Genomic DNA, 22,739 nt, shown 5'->3' with positions numbered 1-22,739 from the left:
TGATTTTAATAGCCAAGCTAAAGAGATCCTCTTTCCTATTCCCTTCTATTTTCCTCCATAGTCCATAAGAGATTTGATAAGACACCAAAATCTCCTAGGATGGGACAAAGATTTTGTTGCAAAATTAGTTTCACCTTTTTTTTTATTGTTTGATTTTGATAGCATTTTGTTAACTTAAACAGCTATATTGTTGCAGCTTTACTGTGTTCTCTGATTACTTATTTCAAATTGGAGTCAAAATTCAGACTTTGATCTCAATGGGAATAAAGTTTTTTTTTTAAAGTTTGTGGGTAAACAAATTGGATTTGAGAATTTTTTTTGTTTGCTCATTTGATGTGAGTGTCACTTTCTGGAGCTTCGAAGTGATTAATTGTCAACTGTAAATATTTTGTGATTTAAATTTGATAGAATTTGTATTCCAGGAAATGTGGGTCTGAACTCCTGAACATTGTAGATAACCATGCGGTCCTACAACTGGAAATAGTGTGGTGTTACCTTCAACTGGAGCAACTCGACTGCCTTCGTGATGCAGAAGAGAGATTAAAACGAGCCCAGACCCGGCTGAATAACTGCTATGGCGAGAATTTGGAGCGACTCTACAACCTGAAGGTTGATGTTTCATGGTTCTTGATATTTGATTTTGCTTGGTCGCATCAATGCTTTTCTTAAGATATTCTTAAAAACTCTAAATCAGCACTAAATTTGCCACGTCAGTACACAGCCTGAAAGTAGCAGTAATCTCTCCTAGACTACATTAACTTTGTTGCAAATTCTGATTTTTACCTTTTTTTTAAATCATTACTTAAACCTTAAGTGAATTCACTGCCATGCTATCACTACCATCTTGGAGGTATTTCCAAACTATTGTTAGAGCAGAAAGTTGTGGAATTTTCAGTATGTTTATTTATGCACCTATGTATTTTTGTTGTTTTTTGCCATGACTTGTATTTTGATGTGTTGTCTAAGCTAGTTCTGTTTACTTTTGTTTGCTCATTTGCATCTCATAGGGTAATACTGCCAATGAGCAGGTGCTATATTTGCGACTCAAGCTTCTTCAGGGAGTGGTATTGTACCATAAAGGAAAGCTGGATCAGACTAAAAATCATCTGAATGAGGTGCAGGCCTTTATCTCCACCTTCTTCTGTTTTGTAGTCATTAACTTTATTTTAAGATCACTTTCAGTTCCACCTAATTCTGCATTAATGTTTGCTTTTATTTGGCAGCAAAACACAAGTTTCTGTTTTCCACTTAATGTTGACATCAAGAAAAATCATGCAAACAAACAGAAATTATTCATTAGACAGGCATATGAACTTACATGGAATAGTGTAGGTGGGATGGGCTTCAGATTAGTATGACAGGGCGGTGCAACATAGAGGGCCAAAGGGCCTCTACTGCGCTGTAATGTTCTATGTTCTATTCCGAGGGATCGTAGAAGTAAAATCATAAGGATAATTACAACACAAAGGAATCACTTCTGTATCAGTTCTCTACAAATGTAGTTCAATGAGTTCTGCTCCATGCCCTCTTAATTTCTCTCCCCATGGTCCTGCAGTTTTTTGTTTTTTAAATCTTTAATTGATTGACTAATACCCTTCAAGTATAATTACATTTGCCTCCCTTTACTGTTGGTGTCCTCTGGTTTCTGACTCTTTCTTTCACCATCATTCCTCAAGCTTTCACAACCTTCCTAGATTCTGATCTCAAAATAGCCATATGCAACTCTTTTTTTTTTTTTTTGTTTGTTAAAGACCTGTCATAGCTTCCTCTTATATTATGTTTCTGTTCTCTCTCCTTCGCAATGCTTCATGCTACCTTCCATGATTTGTGCACATATATCCCAAGATCGCTGTTCTTGTACATTTCAAATTGTAATTTCTTAAATTTTTACATTGCAACTCAATTCTTAAGTGTCAGTTTATACTTTTCTCTACAATAAATCATCCTCCTCATTTTTAACCATATTAACTTTGTTTCAGGCAGAAACATTATTGGGAAAGCTTTCTGTGGATGATACAAAGGTGATGCAACTGATGTGTCTTGGTTTCACAGCCCAGGAGGCACGGCTAGGTTTACGAGCGTGCAATGATGATATTGAAGTTGCTGCATCGCACATCTACCACAGGAGAGAGGTAATTTATATTACGGAATACCTAGTAATATAACTTTTGTTACTGCCACTTTTGGACCTACCTTGCTTTACCTGAAACACTACTCGGTGTCTCTCACCCATCTGCCTCCTGCAACCAAAAATAAATTCTGTGTTGGCCGGTAAGGTGACAAGTGTTTTCTTTCATGTTTCATTTTTTTTCCAGTGATCTATTTGGGAATTTAGAATAGTGGAAATAGAGGTTAGGGCAGTTGAATGTTCCTCCTGCAGTATGTGGGAGGTAAGGGTCACCTCCAGTGTCCCTGCTGACTTGATTTGTGGGAAGTGCACCAAACCCCAGCTCCTCAAACTGTTAGGGAACTGGAGTTGGAGCTGGATGAATTTTGGATCATTTGGGAGGCGGAGGAGGTTATTGAAAAGAGTTACAGGGAGGCAGCTACTCGACAGCCATGTGAAGAAGGTAGATGGGTTACCATCAGTGGTAGGAAAGGGAACCGGCAGGCGGTGCAGGGATCTCCTGTGGTGGTTCCCCTCAACAACAAGCATACTGTTGTGGTGGTGGGGGTGGAGATCTTGCCATGGGTAAGCAATGAGGCACAGGTCTCCGGCGCAGAGTCTGTCCCTGTTGCTCAGAGGGAAAGGGGGAAGAGGAGCAGAGATTTAGTCACTGGGGACTCCACAGATAGGGGGAGAGATCAGAGGTTTTGTGGGAACGAGAGAGACTCGTGCTTGGTGTGTTGCCTCCCAGGTGCCAGGGTTTGTGATGTCGCTGGTGTTTTTGAGATCCTTGAGGGGTAGCAGCCCCAAGTCGTAGTCCACATAGGCACCAACAACATAAGTAGGAAGAAAGATGGGGATCGAAGGCAGAAATTCAGCAAGCGAGGATGGAATCTTGGTGCTAGAACAAAGAATTATTATCTCTGGTTTGTTGCCTGCGCCATGTGCTAGTGAAGCAAGGAACAGGGAGAGAGTGGAGCTGGACACATGGCTGCAGGGATGGTGCAGGAGAGAGGGTTTTGGATTCTTGGATAATTGGAACTGTTTTTGGGAAGGTGGGACTTCTACAAACAGGATTGTCTTCACCTGAACCAGAAGGATACTGATATTTTGAGGGGGAATTTGCTAATGTTCTTCCGGGGTATTTAAACTAATGCAGCAGGGGCACGGCAACCTGAATTATGGTTCCAGTGTACAAGGGGTTGAGAATAGTGAGGTCAGGGATAGGTTTACAAGGTCGTGAGAGGGCACCGGCAATCAGGATGTTGGTTTGAAATGTGTACTTCAATGCCAGGAGCATCTGAAATAAGGTGGGTGAACTTGCAGCATAGGTTGGTGCCTGGGATTTCGATGTTGTGGCCATTTCAGACATTGCTAGAGGGACAGAAATCGTTATTGCAGCTTCTGGGATTTAGATACTTCAGTAGAACAGAAGGAGGCAAATGTTGGGGGGGGGGGGTGGTATTGTTAACAAAGGGTGGAATTACAAGCAGCTGAGAATTTTTGAGGACTCATTCACTGAGATTATTTGTTTGGGCTGAGGTTAGAAACCAGGAAGAAGAGGTCACCCTGTTGGGAGTTTTCTATAGGTCTCCAAATTGTTCAAGGGATGTAGGGGAAAGGATAGCAAAGATGGTTCTTGATAGGAGCAAGAGTAACAGGGTAGTTATGGGGGATTTTAACTTCCCCAATACTTACTGAGAATACTATAGTTCGGGTACTTTTGATGGGTCAGTTTTTGTTCAGTGTGTGCAGGAGGATTTTCTGACACCATACGTAGACAGACCAACAAGTGTCAATGCTACTGGGGAATGAACCTGGTCAGTGTTAGATTTGGAGGTAGGTGAATACTTTGGTGATAGTGACCATACTTTGGTTATGTTTACAATAGCAATGGGCAGGGATCAGTATATACTTTTTAGAGAAAGAAGTATAACTGGGGAAAAGGCAATTATGTTGTGATTAGGCAAGATTTAGGATGCATAGGATGGGGAAGGAAACTGCAGGGGATAGACACAGTTGAAATGTGGAGTTTATTCAAGGACCAGCTACTGTGGCTAGCTGTAAAAAGACAGGTGTTGGTTGATGCAAAATGTTCATCCTGGAGCTCCGTTACCAGTGGTGTGCTGCAAGGATCTGATTTTGGCGTCGCTGCTGTTTGTCATTTTTATAAATGAACTGGATGTGGGCATAGAAGGGTAGGTTAGTAAATTTGCAGATGACACTAAAGTAGGCAGAGTTGTGGATAATGCCAAAGGATTTTGTGGGTTACGGAGGGACATAGATAAGATGTAGAGCTGGGCTGAGAAGTGGCAAATGGAGTTTAATGTGGAAAAGTGAGGTAGTTTACTTCGGAAGAAGTAACAGGAATGCAGAGGGTACTGGGCTAATGGTACAATTCTTGGCAGTGTAGCTGAACAGAGATCTTGGTGTCCAGGTCCATAAAACTCAGGTTGATGGGGTTGTTAAGAAGGTATATGGTGTGTTGGCGTTTATTGGTAGGGGGATGGAGTTTCAGAGCCACAGGGTCCTGCTTCAGCTGTACAAGACACTGGTAAGACCGCACCTGGAGAATTGTGTACAGTTCTGGTCACCAAATTATCGGAAGCGTGTGGAAGCTTTGGAAAGAGTTCAGAGGAGACTTACTAAGATTTTGCCTGGTATGGAAGGAAAGCCTTATGAGGAAAGGCTGAAGGAACTGAGGCGGTTTTCGTTGGAGAGAAGAAGGTTGAGAGGTGACTTGATTGAGATGTCTAAGATAATACAGTTAGGTAAGGTGGACAGTGAGTTTTTTACCTCTGGTGAAGGATAACATGAGGGAAAATAGCTTTAAATTGAAGGGTGATAGATTTAGGACAGTTATTGAGAGTAGTTCCCTTAGTAAGGGCATGGAACAGCCTGTCTGCAAAAGTAGTAGACTTGCTGATGTTAAGGGCATTTAAATAGGCATTGGACATTGGACATTCTGTTATTATCCATATGTAGGTTAGATGGGCATCAGATTAATTTCACAGGTTGGAGCAACATTGAGGTTCTGAAGGGCCTGTACTGCACTGTAATGTTCTATGTTCTAATCTTATCTGGTGCAGTGGTGCTGGTCACTCGAGTGATACTGGCATCTTGAACTCCACTTGGTCAGATTAGTTGTGACTCTGATAAAGGACTGGAAAGTTTAAGGGTTGGGGAAACCAATCCCATGTTTAAATCAAATAGGAAAGCTGATTTGGACCATTTTGCAGCTAACGAGCTACCATCAGTGCTCGTATTTTTTAAATGGCCAAACACCTACTTCCAGATGGCCAGCAGCTGTTCTGTGCTACCGGGAACTGCAGCTAGTTGAGGTGCAATATTAAATACAACCATTGCAGCATGGTAAATGAATCAGTTATTTGACAAAGCCAAACAAGCTCTTGCTAGGGAAACCATTGCTCCCAGACTGCCTAATATCTAATTTTATAATGTTACTGTCCTAGGATACAATAAATTTTGTTTTGAACTGAAAACTGTATAAACGTCTTTCACACACTTTCTTTGTTAATTTTTGATCTTTTTGTAAGCCAGCTTCCCAATCTATTCAATTTGGAAAAAACCTTGAGCGTGTTTTTTTAAAAAAAAGTATTCTAGAGTAAGTGGAAAATCTGGGGCAGACTAAAGCAGATGGAGTAAACACACCTTTTTTGAGGATAGAATCTAGATGAGAATCATTTTTTAAATTTGATGTAACTTGTTTTCCAGAAAGATATTTCAATCTCATTCAAATCATTTCTCATAAGTAGAGCATTTTAAATTGAGGTAATACTTTCTCCTAATAATTCTCTGAAAATAAAGGTCACATGGATTTTTGCAATACATCAAACTGCTTAGATTATTCTTCTGTTTCTCTCGGCAGATTGATTGACATGACTTTAACAATCTTTTTGTTATTTAACCTATTTTTCAATAGAGATGTGATTATACACCTGAAGGGAAGGGGTGTGTGGTGCTTGAACCTGAACCCCTCTGTTTAGGGATAGGGATTTATCATGGATTTTCTCCTAGCCACTAATCGTTTCAACTTGTTTCCCATTTAACATGTCCATAAAACTGACTATACCACTGTTTGTGCTGTACATATGGACAATAACAAGTTCCTTTTATGGTGGAGAAGCCAAATAGAGTAGCAAAATGCTGTCTAATTTGGTGTATTTTTCCTTTACAAAAATAAAGGCCAAAACACTTTGAACTCTTGATTCCAACTACTCAGTAACGCAAACATCTGACAGGTGAGACTGTGTTTTTGATTCTGTACTTTGTAGGAGAAAGCTGAAATCCGGAGAAAAGAGAAGGCTGAAAGAAAAAGGAAGAAACAAGAAGCAGTGAATTCTTTGGTGGCAATGGGGTATTCGGAAAAAGCTGCAGCCAAGGCATTTAGATCAGCCAATAATAACTTGGAACGTGCTATAGAGGTCAGGAACTTTCATTGTACAGAATTCTGTGGTAGTGATTTCAAAGATGGTGTTGGGATTTTAGTCCACAAAAAAGGAAGCCTCTTAATTTTCGCTCCTGACTGGTTTTCCACCACAGAACACACCAGATGGCCTCCTTCTTTAGAGACCGCAATTTCCCTTCCCACGTGGTTAAAGATGCCCTCCAACGCATCTCGTCCACATCCCGCACCTCTGCCCTCAGACCCCACCCCTCCAACCGTAACAAGGACAGAACGCCCCTGGTGCTCACCTTCCACCCTACAAACCTCTGCATAAACCAAATCATCCGCCGACATTTCCGCCACCTCCAAAAAGACCCCACCACCAGGGATATATTTCCCTCCCCACCCCTTTCCGCCTTCCGCAAAGACCGTTCCCTCCGTGACTACCTGGTCAGGTCCACGCCCCCCTACGACCCACCCTCCCATCCTGGCACTTTCCCCTGCCACCACAGGAACTGTAAAACCCGTGCCCACACCTCCTCCCTCACCTCTGTCCAAGGCCCTAAAGGAGCCTTCCATATCCATCAAAATTTTACCTGCACATCCACTAATATCATTTATTGTATCCGTTGCTCCCGATGCGGTCTTCTCTACATTGGGGAGACTGGGTGCCTCCTAGCAGAGCGCTTTAGGGAACATCTCCGAGACACCCGCACCAATCAACCAAACCGCCCCGTGGCCCAACATTTCAACTCCCCTTCCCACTCTGCCGAGGACATGGAGGTCCTGGGCCTCCTTCACCGCCGCTCCCTCACCGCCAGACGCCTGGAAGAAGAACGCCTCATCTTCCGCCTCGGAACACTTCAACCCCAGGGCATCAGTGTGGACTTCAACAGCTTCCTCATTTCCCCTTCCCCCACCTCATCCTAGTTTCAAACTTCCAGTCCCCTTGACTTGTCCGGACTTGTCCGACCTGCCTAGCTCCTTTTCCACCTATCCACTCCACCCTCTCCTCCCTGACCTATCACCTTCATCTCCTCCCCCACTCACCTATTGTACTCTATGCTACTCTCTCCCCACCCCCACCCTCCCCTAGCTTACCACTCCACGCTTCAGGCTCTCTGCCTTTATTCCTGATGAAGGGCTTTTGCCCGAAATGTCGATTTTGCTGAAGCTCCTCGGATGCTGCCTGAACTGCTGTGCTCTTCCAGCACCATTGATCCAGAATCTGGTTTCCAGCATCTGCAGTCATTGTTTTTACCTTGGTTTTGGCTATGGCCAGTAAAGGAATATCTCTGAAAATCTGCGCTATTCGTCTCCTCTATTAATGACAGATGATATGTGATTATTAATTTTAAAAAAAAAAAAATCAGGCGAGCAGAGGGGTAAAATGCAAATTCACCTAAGAAAATGTCATTCAAGTATGCACTAAGCTGTAATGTCATTTTGATGGAGTTTGTTTGCACCCAAACAGTGGAGTCAGTTTCCATGAGATTGCTTCTCTTTTGAAATTAGTTTGGGAAAATGCTTTCATTTTATAAACTGCCTTTCGCATCTTCAACCCAAAGGAAGAACTTTGCATTCAATGAAGTTATTGTCAATGTAACAAATATGAATCTGGATTAGTGGTGCTGGAAGAGCACAGCAGTTCACGCAGCATCCGAGGAGCAGTAAAATCAACGTTTCGGGCAAAGGCCCTTCAGCAGAAATACAGGAAATATGAAAGCTAGTTTATGCATAGCTTCTTATCTCCACTTGAGAGAGTATTGAAAACTTCAATTTAAAGTCAGAGTTGTATAGCATAGAAACTGGCCCTTCAGTCCACCATGTCTTTGCTGACTAGCAAACACCAAACTGCACAAATCCCCTTTACCTGTACTTGGTCCACAGCTTACTATGCCCTGGCATTTTAAGTGCTCATCCAGATGTTCCTCAAAGGTTGTGAAGGTACCTTGCTCCACCACCCCCTCAGACAGCATGTTCATATACCTTTTCAACCTCTGGGTGAAAAAAACCTTTCCGGAGATGATTTCCTCCAAACCACTTGCTCCTCATTCTTAAATTTATGCTGTCTGGTCTTTGACACGCCTGCCATGTAGAAGCAATTCTCACGATCCACTCTATCTATGCTTCTCATAATTTTGTACCTCAATCAGATCTCCTTTCAGCCTACTCTGCTCCAAGGAAAACAGACCCAGCCTATCCAGGCCCTTCTGATACCTGAGAATTTTCATCCTAAGCAACAGCATGGTGAATCTCCAGTGCACCCTCACCAGTTCAATCACATTCCTCTAATACTGTGGCAACCAAAATTGTACACCGTATTCCATCTCTGGGCTAACCAATGTTTTATAAAGTTGTAACAAGACTCCCTTGCACCTATATCCAACAACCTGACTAATGAATGTAAGCATCATGAATGCTGCTTTCACCAGCCTGTCTACCTGAGCTGACACCTTCTGTGGACTAGTACATTAAGGTACTTTTGTTCCTCACTACTCCGTATGGGCTTACCATTCATTGTGTCCATCCTTTTGTTAGACCTCCCAAAATGCATCACCTCACACTTGTTGGGATTAAATTTTGTCTGCCACTGCTCTGCCTAGTTTACCAGCTAGGCAGAGCAGACTTTAGCCTGAGACTATCCTACTTGCTATTAAGAACACCACAGATTTCCATGTCATTTGTAAACTTACTAATTAAACTTTTACATTAATGACCTGGATGTTAATGTACATAACAAACATCAAGGATCCTGCACCGAGCCCTGTGATACACTGCTGGACACCAGGCTTCCAATCACAAAACCACCCTCTACTATCATTGTTTGCCTTCTACTTTTAAGCCAGTTTTTTTTTTTTTGTTTTGCCAACTTACCTTTTGGATTCCATGAGTGCTTATATTTTTGACCAGTCTTTCTTTAGGGACTATATCAAAAATGTTCCTGAAGTCTGTGTAGACCACATCAACTGCGCTTTCTTGAGTATATTTATTCACTTTTTTGCAAAAGAAAACTCTGAATTAGTCAGGGAGGATCTCCGTCAGTGTGGAAAGAGGCTATTCGGCCCATCAAGTCTGCAAGACTCTCCAAACAGCATCCCGCCCAGACTGAGCCCCCAAACCTATCTTTGTGTAACCCTGTATTTCCTATAACTAATCTACATAGCCTGCACATCCCTGGATATGATAGGCAATTTAGTATGGTCAATCCACTTAACGTGCACATCTTTGGATTGTGGGAGGAAACCAGAGCCCCTGGGGGAATTCTCACAAACACTGGGTGAATATGGGAATTCCACACAGTCGCCTGACAATGGAATCGAACCTGGGTCCCTGGCGCTGTGAGATAGTAGTGATAACCACTGAGTCAACTGGCTACTCTGATTGTCAGTACTGACAATCCCTGATCAATCCCTCCCTTTCCAAATATTGATTAATCTTGTCCTTTAGAATTTTTCCAACGCTTCCCACCGCTGTCAGACTAAGTGGTCTGCAATTACCTAGCCTATCCCTATTGTCCTCCTTTGACAGAGGAGTCAATGTTTACTGTAAAATGTACCCAAGTTGGCCATCTCCATCAAAGGGACCTTACACAACTGTGCTTTTGAGGTAGGTGTGGGGATGTCGTGGTGATTTGAGGATTGAGAATCTGTTGTGTACCATTCTGTGACTAAAGCTAAAACTTATTTATATAAATCAGAAGTAGCTGTTTGTCTCTACATTTTGTTATACTGAAATTGGTATCTTGAATGTTCAAAATAGGAACTGAATAATCTTCTACCATTTACGTACCTCACCTGGAGGGAAAAAATACAATGTTTCCATTTGTATCAGATTAGTTTACTCCTTATATTGCACAAATCATAAATCTTTCAGTTGCAAACTTACTATAAATTTAGCTTTTGCCTTGCCCTATCCATTCCTGCAAAATAGTTAATATTGTCACTTGTGACAAAGTTTAATCAGCCACTAAAGAGGACATTTTGTTTTATATTGTCTACTTATAAATTGCCTAGTCGTGTTTGTTTCTACGGTATATTGGTGTAACCAGACAATTATAATTAAGACTCCTGTATCTTGAAGGAAGCAGTGGTGGTTACCAGAGGCAGTGCACAAAACATGTAAATTCTGCTGAGGTGCTATGCTCTCTTGCACAATTTATTGGAGATTGTGTGCATAGAGGGAATGCTGCAGGTGATAGTTCATGCTGTGTAGAATGATTGGTGAGTGTGAACCTTACTTATTTGACCCGGTGGGACTGATGCAAGATATTGAGATCTTGGCTCCACAACTGATATCAATGAAGAATTAAGTGGGATAGTTTCAGTATGAGTGCACATCCTACTGGGTGAAACAAATTCTGTATAATGGTATAATTGCAGGCCCATAAGGAAGTGCAATATGACCAGGATTTAAAATGATGGATTGAGGGAGCAGGCAGACATGCTGTCTGATATACTGTAGGTCCTAGCAAAGGAGATCCATCAGCGGGGTTGAAAGACTGGAGTCCCACTCACCTAGTCCTTCTCACTTGCTGTTTGTGCTCTGACTGCCTTAACGTCTTCACATGTTTCTCCTGAAAGCTTGAGGATATTGAGCGAGATCCTAATGATTTGAAACTGTTTTCTCTTGTGATTTCTAATTGATAAATATAAAGCAGCACTTAAGGTGAAGTCCTCGTGAATTCCTAGATTAAATGTTGAATTACCTTACCGCATTTCAGAGGTCTCCTCCAAACCTACAGGAACAAGAAGCATTTAAAAGGTGATTACCTTTTTAAAGTAATATTCAAAATCGACTGCAATGACTTGTTTACTTGCAATCAGCTTATTTGTTGCTCGGGTGTTGAGCTGAACACTATTCACCCAAGTGACGTGTATCCTCTTTTTTTAATGCACACCAGCAGAAAGCCTAAGTGCCAAAGAACTCCTTAACAAGCCTCTGGGTATCAGTTCCTAGCTTAAAACTTGAACCCAAATATCAAGATGATGTACTGGATCCAATGCAGGCTGAATGTACATTTCAGCTTTAAATATCAACATGATGAACTCTGAAGCTCTTTTGGTTTGTTTTTCCTCCAGTTATGTCAGGCACCCATAACTTATCAAATAACAAAATTTCTCAACCTTATCATTTAGACATATCCATATTCTGTTCAATGGACCGGTTATTAAAAGCATTTTTTATTGTATCCATTTTAAATATCCCAAGTTGCCCATTGCTGAGATGGGCTATTTTATTGTAGGTAATTGGACTGATCCTCCACCAATTGCACTATTTTCAGATACTTCAACACACCCCAGAGCAAGTCTATATGGATGATGAGGAAGCTGGACCAAGTAACAGAATCGAAGTTTCTGAAGAAACTATTAACCAGGTTTGCATTGTTTTTGTTACATGGATTGATAATTTGCCCTCAAGCTGGTTGAATCTACATAAATGTTCTTGCAAAAGTGTTAGAGCAAAAATTGAGAGACTATTGACCATACTCCCAATCCTTGGCTTGTTTTCCTCCTCCTCAATACCACCCTCCTCTCCCTGCCCCAGGTGCCAGTCGATCAAGAGCACAATTCTGTGGTTGAATCACCCTGCAATACATATCTCAAATAATTTTATCCATGTTGTATATTATGGCTATGAATGGCAGAGCAGGCTCGAGGGGGCAAATAGCCTACTCCTGTTGCTATTTCTTTTGGTTGTCTTTATGGTCTTACCAGTCCCACCATCTGCATTTTGCAGATAATCATAAATAGAACAAGAGAAGCCGATATCCAGAGTATTATTTTGCCTTTGTATTTCTTTCTCTAGCCTTACTTGATTGAGGCCAACATTACAGTATGTGCTGGTAAAGGTGAAGTCATAACTAAAGTGTTTTTTTTAAAATTCCGTATAAGATTACAAGGCTTGCTGAATATGATTTTACTCGTAATATTAACTAACTCACATTATTTTTGCGTATTCCTCTTTCACCCTTCCCCCGGTCCTCTGTGAGCTTTGTACTAAGACACCTCCACACTCTACAATCATGTCACCCTTCACTATATCATTTGACCCCAGAACTTCCTCATAACCCAACTGCCACTCTGACGAATGCACCATCCATTTAGTTCCCAGCAGCATGGAACTGCCAGAGCCCTCCATCTGTTGTATCTCTTAGCTTTGATTCTCTAGACCTAAGCATTGATCTTGCATGTGTAACCCTTCCCTGTATATTCCAACTTTTGTCCCCCAGGATCCCCCTTTTTATAGGGCCCCACTCAATGCCTCCTCTCCTTTTTCAAACTAGTCATGAATCTCAAGGTATATGTTTCTCACTGCTTGTTGGGAAGCACAATGCACCTTCACTTTTCTGTCAACTTAACTATCTTTCTTCAAGTAGCTAGCATGTTACCTCAGACTTAAGTACCCCTGTCCAACTTGTTTCCTGCTCCAGGTTTCACTGGATTGCACTCCAGTTTGGTGATTCACCTAAAGTTTCTGAATTTAGGAAATTTTAATAACTGGTAAATCCTCTTCAATAATGTCTTCCCTTACAGGTGGCGTTTTTGGGTTTTGATCATTCTGCTGCTGAAATTGCCCTCAGGAGATTTAATGGGAACATTGAGCGTGCTGTTCAGGCCTTGATCGATCATGGTGGATACCTTCCATCAAGTCTACTTAATTCACCTCCCTCATCGACATCACCAGAGGATATGGATGTTGAAGGTAATTGTGTTAACTAGCAAAGCTGCAGTTGGAGTCAATGTGCAAAGCTACTGAGAAAAGAACAAACTATAAACCTTTCTTTAGCATCTTTCATGAGCTCAGCCTGTTAAACATCTGGAGCATTCTATGAATTTTGTTTTGGAAATATAGTGTAGGTGACATGACAGCAAACTTTACACAGCAAGGCCTCAAACTCAGTATAATTGAAGATCCCGTAATCTGAGTGATGTTGAAGGGATAAATATCAGCTAGGATTTGGCATGAATGTCACCAGGTTTTTGATTTTTGAAGTAGTAACCATAGACCTTTTTATATAAGACATTGTACACAGATGGGGCAGTGGCCCATGTCACTGAGCTAGACAGTGTATTAATAAAATGAATTACTGACTTGACACTTGGTTTGAAAGGGAGAAGCTTGTGAAGAGAATAAGGAATCTCTGACTACTACTTGAACTATCTTTTAAGAAAATAATCTGTAGAAGATTTTTGGAATTTAATTCTAACAAAGAATTTGTGTTCTGATTTTTTCCCCCCTTGGCATGTATGACCTTTCTGGCACTCTTTTTTTTTTTTCCTTTTTTTCCTTTTTTTCCTTTTTTCCTTTCCTTCCCTTTCCTCCATTCTTTGGAATATTTCAGGTGTTGCAATGCGAGCCCATCTTGTCCTGTGGCATGCCTTTTCTTGTGAGGAAAAGGTTTAATTTGTAATAGAAGCACAAAGCTCCTAATTCCTATTCACCTTTCTTTTTCTGTGTGTGGCAATAAATAGATTGACATTAACGTGAGGTACATTTCAGAGTCAGGTTGGCAACAATTATGAACGTGAAACAAAACAAATTGCTGGAAAACCTCAACAGGTCTGGCCGCATCTGTGGAGAGAAAGCAGTATTAATGTTTTGGGTCCAGTGACCTCCCCACCCCCTCTTCAAAATGCTGCTTCATGGAGTTTGAATTGTTTTCCGGTCAAGTACAGTGCAAGCTAGCTGAACAACAAAGCTACTCTGGACTTCAGAATCACTCCAAACCCAGGCAGGCATTGGTGAGTTGCTGGAGTTCTTGTAGCTGAGAGTACTGCCACTTGTGCATCAATGATGAAAGGATTGAAGTTGAAACTGAAGCTGGTATTTGGGGCGCACATAAAGTGGCTTACTTTGTCCCGGATGGTCATAGTCAGTGATATGCAGCATGAAAACAGACCCTTCAGTTCAACTGGTCCATGCTGACCAGATATCCTAAATTATTCTACTCCCATTTGGCCCATTATCCTCCTGAACCCTTTCTATTTATATATCCATCCAACCACCTTTTAATGTTGTTGTAATTGTACCAGCCTCCATCACTTCCTCTGGTAGCTCATTCCATACACTCACCACCCTCTTTTGTGGAAAAGGTTGTCCCGGGTCCCTCTTTAAATCTTTCACCTCCCACCTTTAAACCTAATGCCTTCTGAATTTCCCCCATCCTGGAGAAAAGACCTTGTTTATTTACCCCAACTATGCCCCTCATAATTTTATAAACCTCTAAGGTCACTCCTCAGCCTCTGTTCCAGGGAAAATAGCCCCAGTCTATTCAGCCTCTCCCCAAAACTCAAACCTTCCAACCCTGGTAATATCCTTGTAAATCTTTTCTTAACCCTTTCAAGTTTCATAACATCCTTCTTCCTATGACAGGTGACCACAATTGCATGCCGTTTTTCAAAAGTGGTCTAACCAACGTCCTATACAGCCACAATATGATTTCCCAATTCCTAAAGTCAACGGAGCTCCTTGAGTACTGTTGGAGCTGCACTCATCAAGGCAATTAGAAAGCATGTCATTGTGCTCCTGGCTTGAATACTAGATGGTTACGGTTGAAGTTAATTCAAGCCGTTCTTGTCACCCATTGTATTTATATCGCTGGCCTAATAAATTTTTTTTCCAGTGATAACAGCAATTGGACATTGAGGACATGTGGTCCCTTCTACCCTGAGGTGTCATAATCCATGTAAATGGCGCAGTGGTGACTAGATTCCCTCCTGAGATTGTATTTAATGTGAATTAAAGCCTTATCAGCAGCTAAATCGTGAAGTTTCTACATTTCAGCCAAGAATGAAACTATGCTGCAGCATAGACAATTTTTTTTTTAAATGGCTTTTTTTTTTGTTTCGTACCTGCCTCAGAAGAGTCCTCAGAAAAAAAGCAAAAGGAACGTGAAATTGTGGAAGAGGTTTTAGCAGACATCCCAGAGCATGAAGAAGACTACCTTGACATGACCCTGGAAGAAGAGAGGGAGGTCATTATCAAGTACAAGACTTGGCTACAAAGGTCACATCCATCGACCTTGTAATTAGACTGTGAAAGAGCCAGTACTTAAATCCTACCGCTGATTTGTGCCTCATATCTCCATCTACAAAATGTGTTGCCTTTTCTTGATTAGAAACAAAAACTGAATTTTTCTGTTTAATGATTTTTTTTGCCTTCTTGCAAAGACCTGAAGCCATGGCATCCCTTTACTATATAATCAAATTTAGCTTTTGGTGCAAATATTAATTAGGATGTAATTTTGTAGTAATTTTGCCTTTCACTTTGTAGTAAATACAGACATTTACTTTTACTGGTAGTTTTTCTTATTTCCAAAATAATTGCTGTTGTTACAGCAAATAGAAAATCCAAATTTGGATGTTATTAATGCTGGATAGTTCTACTTCACAAATAGTCTACAATGACGTCTTTTTCTGGGCTTTGGTCTGTCACGTACTAACTGTGGTTGGGGCAATCTGTAGTATTGGGGAACCTGTCTGAATAACTCCAGTTGTGTAACCTTGGATCTCTTGTCAAAAAGAATTTGCCATCTATATCTTAATCATTCCTTGATTGTCAAAAATCATTATTTAAAATTTTACAGTCTGATTCAATGGCTAGTATTATTTCCTTCTTGGGCTACACTGGTCTATGCTGTTTGGAACTAGTCAGTATTGCCAGCCATTTCTCTGCTCTCTGATCTGTTATTCGGTGATTCACAATTGCATACTGTCTTTGCACCCAGCCTTTTAGGCCTGACTATAACTGCTATTGAAACATGGAAGCGCCACTATTCGTAACTACTTCTACCAAAGTTTAGATCCGGGGGTTAGACCCAGAGCTGGAGACAGTGCAAGTGTATCTATTATAGATATCTTTCCTCAAACTGAGCCCTTAACTGGAGATCAAGAAAACATGTTCTTACTGCACAGACTGTTTGTTTGTTTGGCTGCTATATTGTTGAAGCAGCGATTTCTCACAACCATGCCCTCCAATAAAGTATGTGTTTAGAGGCTTATATTTGTTTTACCTCAGTATTTGGATCATGATGCTGTTCTTGTCCTCAGTATTTTCTACAATAATCCCTTCACCTGTGCTTCAAGGCTAAACTCCAAAGCAGTTTGTTCAAGCAAAGTCAGCAGTGGCTCCAGGGTTTTTTTAAAATAATATTGTCTGGGCCTCTAGCTATTAGATTGCAGTTGATGGCAAAACCATAATGGGTGCTTAAAATGAACAGGACTTTGTAAGATCCTGACTTTGTAAGGATCTGCTGCTGTTTTTAAAGAAAAGTGAAAATAGAAGTGATCTCTAAATTCAGTAAAAATGTATAAAATTAAATAGAAATTGTATACAATCCTATTTTTGAAAAATTGTATTTTGTCTTGTTCATGAAATTTGTGTACAGTGCCAATTTTTTTCAGCAATAACATTGACAGATGATTTTATACAGAAATGTGCTTTGTTTGTACTTGCTGTAATGGATTGAACTGAAATGAGCTGATTTCAACTTTTTCCCCCTGCACTCTTACTGAGTGCTGCATGTGAAATGATGTACAACAGAGGGCATTTATCTGTTTAGTTCTAGGATGTGGAAATTCATTCACCGATTCATTTGTTACTTTTGGCCTTGGTTCTATGTTAGTGCCCTTGCAAAATGTTGGTTCAAACCAGGCTGATACTGTAATATTTTAAACCAAGACATAATCTGCCTTCTCTAGTGAACATGCATGATCTCATGGCGCTATTTGAAGGGCAGGGGATTTCTTCCAGCTGGCATTTATTCTGGAGCCAGCTATAATTTGCCCCTATTCAAACATTTTGCTTCAGATGTTTTTAACAGCATGGAGTATGTAGCAATTTTAAATCCACTATAATTGTGCAAACTCTTTTTTTAAAATGACTTTGTTTGTTTGTTTGTTTCAATTGTACTTGTACAGTTGAGTTGAAATTCCCAGCCCCCTAAATTACATTTCTGATTCTGTGTGTACTTTATTAGGAAGTAATGATCCTTCTCCCTTCTTTCCTTTTTGATAATTTAATACCTTTCTTAAAATTTGAATAAAATCTTTGCCTCGATTTGTTAGTGAGCTATTACCTCTCTGTTCTTGAAGTTTTGCTTCTTGGGCGTTGTAATTTTTGAAGTCATGCATAATTCTCAAATAAAATGATACTGTGTACTGAATGGTGTGTAAATTTGGAGTAATAGCTAACTGGAATAATTACAACATTTAGTCCTCTGGAAGGATTCCGATGTCCAAAAAGCTAACTTTAGTGCTCTCGCAGTTTCTAATCCCACCTGGCTGCTAGTTATAAGAAACCAGATGACTCTTAAAATAAAAATGTTGACTCTCTCCAGCACACTAGGAATTTCACTGTCTGGATGGAATCTGACCCCGTGGACTTAATTTAGTTGTCCAGCAGCTGGTTCAATGTTTACTCGTTAACATTTGAGTTGGGGGTGGGGAGAAAAAAAAAGTCTGGTATTTAGGGTTAGGTGAATAGATTAAATGGAGGTTGGAGGAAAGGTAGTTTGTTGAAATGTATAGAAATCTGGGACATATGGAAAACACTAGAGCAGAAGTGAGCTGTTGGCTATACTGGCAGCCATTGGGTTAATATGGATCACAAGATTTCAGAATGTCAGTGTTCCATTTCATTCCGGATTTTTAAAATACTTGTCCCTGACTTAAGTTTCTGAAAACATTCATTATCATCTATCTCTCAGACAGAATACTGGGATTATGGGAATGCTGATAGTGGGAGGTGATGGTAGTGTCACTGGGCTAATAATCCAGAGACCCAAGCATTAGACCACTAATTCCAGGTTTCTTTTTGATGATCATGGAGCTGCATTCAGTTTGTTGTTTAAAAACCCAGTTGGTTCACTAAAGCCTTTTTGGAAAGGAAATTATATTTTTCTTTTTAACAGCACAGAAAGAGGCTCTTGAGCCTGTTGTCTGTGCCAGGAATCAAATGTCCATCTGTTCCAATCCTGTTTGCCAGCATTTGGCTGATAGCCTTGTGTACTATGACATTTCAAGTGCTCATCTAAATAGTTCTTAAATGTCTTGGATTCCAGCCTTGACTACCCTTTTTTTTTAAAGATGGTGTGTTCTAGATGCACTCAACCCTACAGGTAAAAGTAGCTTTTCTTCAAATTCCCAATCAATCACCTGTTTGTTACTCTGAAACTGTGCCCCATAGTCATTTGACCTCTCTTTTGGGTGTTTCTCCCTACCTAGCTGACTACATTCCTCGGAACTTTGTCATTTAGATTCTATGCATGTGCACACGTACAGACACCCTTCACCAGCATTCTCTCTCTGATCTAAGGAAAACAGCCCCTGCCTATCGAGTCTGTCTTCATAGCTGAATCATTCCAGCCCAGGCAGCATCCTGGTGAATCTCTTCTGCATTCTCTCTAGTGCAATCAGATGCTCAATGTGGTGATTAGAATCACACAATACTTCAGCTGTTCTGTTCTCCAAATCTGCTGTCCTTGCCTGATCTGACCTACATCTGATTCCAAATCTATGTTGTTGACTCTTGCCTGTGAATGGCTTGTTAGACAGTTGAATCAAATAACTAAATTCTCAAAGAATTCTTTTTGAATGGCCCAGCATCAACCTAACCACTGGAAAGGTCAGCATTGCCGCTAATTAGGGTAGATCTTGCATCATGCAAACCCCTCCACAGGCAATCATGAGGCTGAATTGTATTGAGGCAATTTGTAACTTCATGACTTGCCATTTAGAATATAGAACTGTACAGTACAGAACAGGCCCTTCAGTTAACTATGTTGTGTCAAATATGATGCCAAATTAATTAATCCCTTCTGCCTGCACATTCATGTGCTTACCTAAAAGGCCTTATTGTCTTTGCCTCCTCCACCACCCCAGCAGTGCATTCCAGACTCCTATCCCGCTAAGAAAGCCTACCCCCCACATTGTGTTTGAACTTTCTCCCTCCCATCTTAAACCTATTCCTCTTAGTGTTAGACACTTGGTCAGAACCTTTTCCCCCCTCCAGAATCCATCAACCCTATCATGCCCCTCATAATTTTATAGACTTCTTTTAAGTCTCCCCTCAGCATCCACTGCTCCAGAGAAAACAACCTGAGTTTTTCTAGACTCTTTGTAGCTCATACCCTTTTAATCCAGGCAGCATCCTGCTTAAATGTTTTCTGCATCCTCGCCAAAGCTTCCACATCCTTCCTGTAATATGGTGACCAGAATTGAATGCAATGCCCAGTGTGGTCTAACCAAAGTCTTGTAAAGCTGCAACATTAGCTCCTGACTCTTGTCCTCAATTCCCTGACCAATAAAGGCAAGCATACTATATGCCTTTACCACCCTATCTATTTAAGTGGCCACTTTCAGGGAGCTATGGACTTGAACCTCAAGGTCTCTCTATATATCAATACTGTTCAGGGTCCTGCCATTAACTATATACTTACCTCGCACTTACCCAGATTAAACTCCATTTGTTATTTCTCCATTCGTATCTGCAACTGATTTATGTTCCATGTTATCCTTTGACAATCTTCTATACTATCATGACTCCACTGATCTGTTTCGCCTGCAAACTTGCTAAGCCACTCATCTATATTTTCATCCAAGTCATTTATATAAATCTCAAACAGCAGAGGTCCCAGTACAGATCCCTGCAAAGTACCAGTAGTCACAGTCCTCCAGCCTGAAAAATATCCGTCCACCACTACTCTACATTTTATAGGCAAGCAAATTCTGAACCTAGGTGGCCAAGTCAATGTGGATCCATGCATCTTAATCTTCTGGATCAGCTTACCATGGGGGACCTTGACAAAAGCCTTACTAAAATCCACATAGACAACACCCACTGCCCTCCATGATCACCTTTGACATCTCAAAGTTCAGTCAAGTTAGTAAGACATGACCTACCCTGCACAAAGCTATGCTGGCTGTCCCTACTTAGGCTGTGCTTTTCCAAATGTGTGTAAATCCTATCCCTAAGAATTCTCACCAAACGTTTCCCACCACCATTGTGAACTCACTGGTCTATAGTTTTGAGGATTATCCCTATTTCCCTTCTTGAACAGAGGAACAATATTAGCTACTTGCCAGTCCTCTGGGACCTCCCCAGTGGCTAGCAAGGATACAAAGGCCCCAGCAATCTCCTGTCTTGCTCCCCTCAGTTACTTGGGTAGGTACCATCAGGGCCTGGAGACTTATCCACCTTAATGCTCTTCAAGGGACCTAATACACTTCTTCCTTGATCTCAAAATGCCCTAACATATTAGCATGCTGTACACTAATCTCACTATCCTCCATGACCAAATACCAATACAAAATACTCATTTAGGATCACACCCTCTGCTTCCAAGCACAAGTTGCCTCCTTTATGCTTGAGCGGTCCTACTTTCCCGTAATAATCTTTGTATTTTTCATATATGTATACAACCCCTTGGGATTCTCTTGAACCCTCCTTACCAAGGTTGTTTCATGGCCCCTTCTTGCTCTCCTAATTCCCTGCTTGAGTTCTTTGCTGTTTTGTTCATATTCCTCATGGGCCCTGTCCGGGTTTAGCTTCCTAAACCTTATGTACTTTTTTATCTTTTGACTAAATTCACAACCTTTCTCATTATGCAAGGGTCCCTTACCTTGCCATCCTTGTCCTTCCTCGTCACTGGAACATGCCAGTCCTGAACTCTGATCAGTAGGTCCTTAAACAATTCCCTCATGTCAAGTAACAGCTCCTTCCAATTAACACTCCCTAGCTCCTGTCTAATACTGATGTAATTTGCCTTTTGTTTAGATTAGAGTGGTGCTGGAAAAGCACAGCAGGTCAGGCACCACCCAAGGAGCAGGAAAATCAACATTTCGGGCAATAGCCCTTCATCAGGAATGGAGGCAGGGAGCCTCCAGTGTGGAGAGATAAATGAGAGGGGGGTGGGGGTGGGGAGAATGTAGCAAAGAGCACAATAGGTGAATGGGGGTGGGGATGAAAGTGATAGGTCAGAGGGGAGGGTGGAGTGGATAGATGGGAAGGGAGATTGGCGGACAGTGCTGAGCTGGAAGGTTGGAACTGACATAAGGTGGGGGATGGGGAAATGAGGAAACTGATGAAGTCCACATTGATGTCCTGGGGTTGAAGTGTTCCTCTGGGCGGTGAGGGAGCGGCGGTGGAGGAGGCCCAGGACCAGCATGTCCTCGTCAAAGTGGGAGGGGGAGTTGAAATGTTGGGCTACGGGGCGGTGGGGTTGATTGGTGCGGGTGTCCCAGAGATGTTCCGTAAAGCGCTCTGCGAGGAGGTATCCAGTCTTCCCAGGTGTAGAGGAGACCGCATCGGGAGCAACGGGTACAATAAATGACATTGGTGGATGTGCAGGTGAAACTTTGATGGATGTGGAAGGCTCCTTTGGGACCTTGGATGAAGGTGAGGGAGGAGGTGTGGGCGCAGGTTTTGCAATTCCTGCAGTGGTAGGGGAGGGTGGGTTGTAGAGGTGTGTGTGGCCTGACCAGGTAGTCACAGAGGGAACAGTCTTTGCGGAAAGCAGATAGGGATGGGGATGGAAGTATATCTTTGGTGGAGAGGTCCGTTTGGAGGTGGCGGAAATGTCGGCGGATGATGCGGTTCATGCGAAGGTTGGTAGGGTGGAAAGTGAGGACCGGGGGGGGGTTCTGACCTTGTTATGGTTGGAGGGGTGAGGAACACTTCAACCCCAGGACATCAATGTGGGCCACCAGTTTCCTCATTTCCCCTCCCCCCACCTTACCCCAGTTCCAACCTTCCGGCTCAGCACTGTCCTCATGACCTGTCCTACCTGCCAATCTCCCTTTCCACCTATCCAGTCCACCCTCCTCTCTGACCTATCGCCTTGACCCCACCCCCATTCACCTATTGTACTCTTTGCTATCTCCTCCCACATATCTCTGGAGGCTCCCTGCCTCCATTCCTGATGAAGGGCTTTTGCCCAAAACGTCGATTTTCCTGCTCCTCGGGTGCTGCCTGACCTGCAGTGCTTTTCCAGCACCACCCTAATCTAAACTCTGGTTTCCAGCATCTGCAGTCCTCACTTCTGCCTAGTAATTTGCCAGTTTAGTTCCTTCCTGCAAGGTCCTGACTTATTCATTGCTATCTTAAATTTTAGGGAGTTGTGATCACTGTTTACAAAATGCTCTCCCTAAGGTCAGTCACCTGTCCAGGCTCATTAGCCAATACAATGTCAAGTATGGCCCCGATAGTTGGACTATCCACATA

The 22,739-nt window shown here is 41.8% G+C and overlaps 1 protein-coding gene across 5 annotated transcripts in view; it reads left to right on the top strand.

Moving 5' to 3' along the window:
- The window catches only part of LOC122550131 (NEDD8 ultimate buster 1-like), a 41,265-nt gene extending 23,583 nt beyond the window's left edge, over window positions 1-17,682 (top strand). For 4 of the 5 annotated variants that reach the window (XM_043690760.2, XM_043690763.2, XM_043690764.2 and 1 more), the window contains exons 9-15: window positions 423-609; window positions 1,008-1,115; window positions 1,980-2,132; window positions 6,403-6,552; window positions 11,800-11,892; window positions 13,052-13,220; window positions 15,380-17,682. In XM_043690760.2, the coding sequence (XP_043546695.1) occupies window positions 423-609; window positions 1,008-1,115; window positions 1,980-2,132; window positions 6,403-6,552; window positions 11,800-11,892; window positions 13,052-13,220; window positions 15,380-15,546 (1,027 nt within the window). In that variant the 3' untranslated portion in view covers window positions 15,547-17,682. The remainder of the gene's footprint in view (window positions 1-422; window positions 610-1,007; window positions 1,116-1,979; window positions 2,133-6,402; window positions 6,553-11,799; window positions 11,893-13,051; window positions 13,221-15,379) is intronic. The other variant, XM_043690762.2, reaches the window with a different exon arrangement.
- Window positions 17,683-22,739: the final 5,057 nt, after the last annotated feature.

Source organism: Chiloscyllium plagiosum, unplaced genomic scaffold (genome assembly GCF_037043375.1).
Source record: "Chiloscyllium plagiosum isolate Xiang-an unplaced genomic scaffold, Cpla_swu_hap1 HiC_scaffold_5, whole genome shotgun sequence".
NCBI lineage: Eukaryota > Metazoa > Chordata > Chondrichthyes > Orectolobiformes > Hemiscylliidae > Chiloscyllium > Chiloscyllium plagiosum.
The sequence above is the reverse complement of the archived record's forward strand: the minus strand, read 5'-3'. Positions and strand labels throughout refer to the sequence as shown.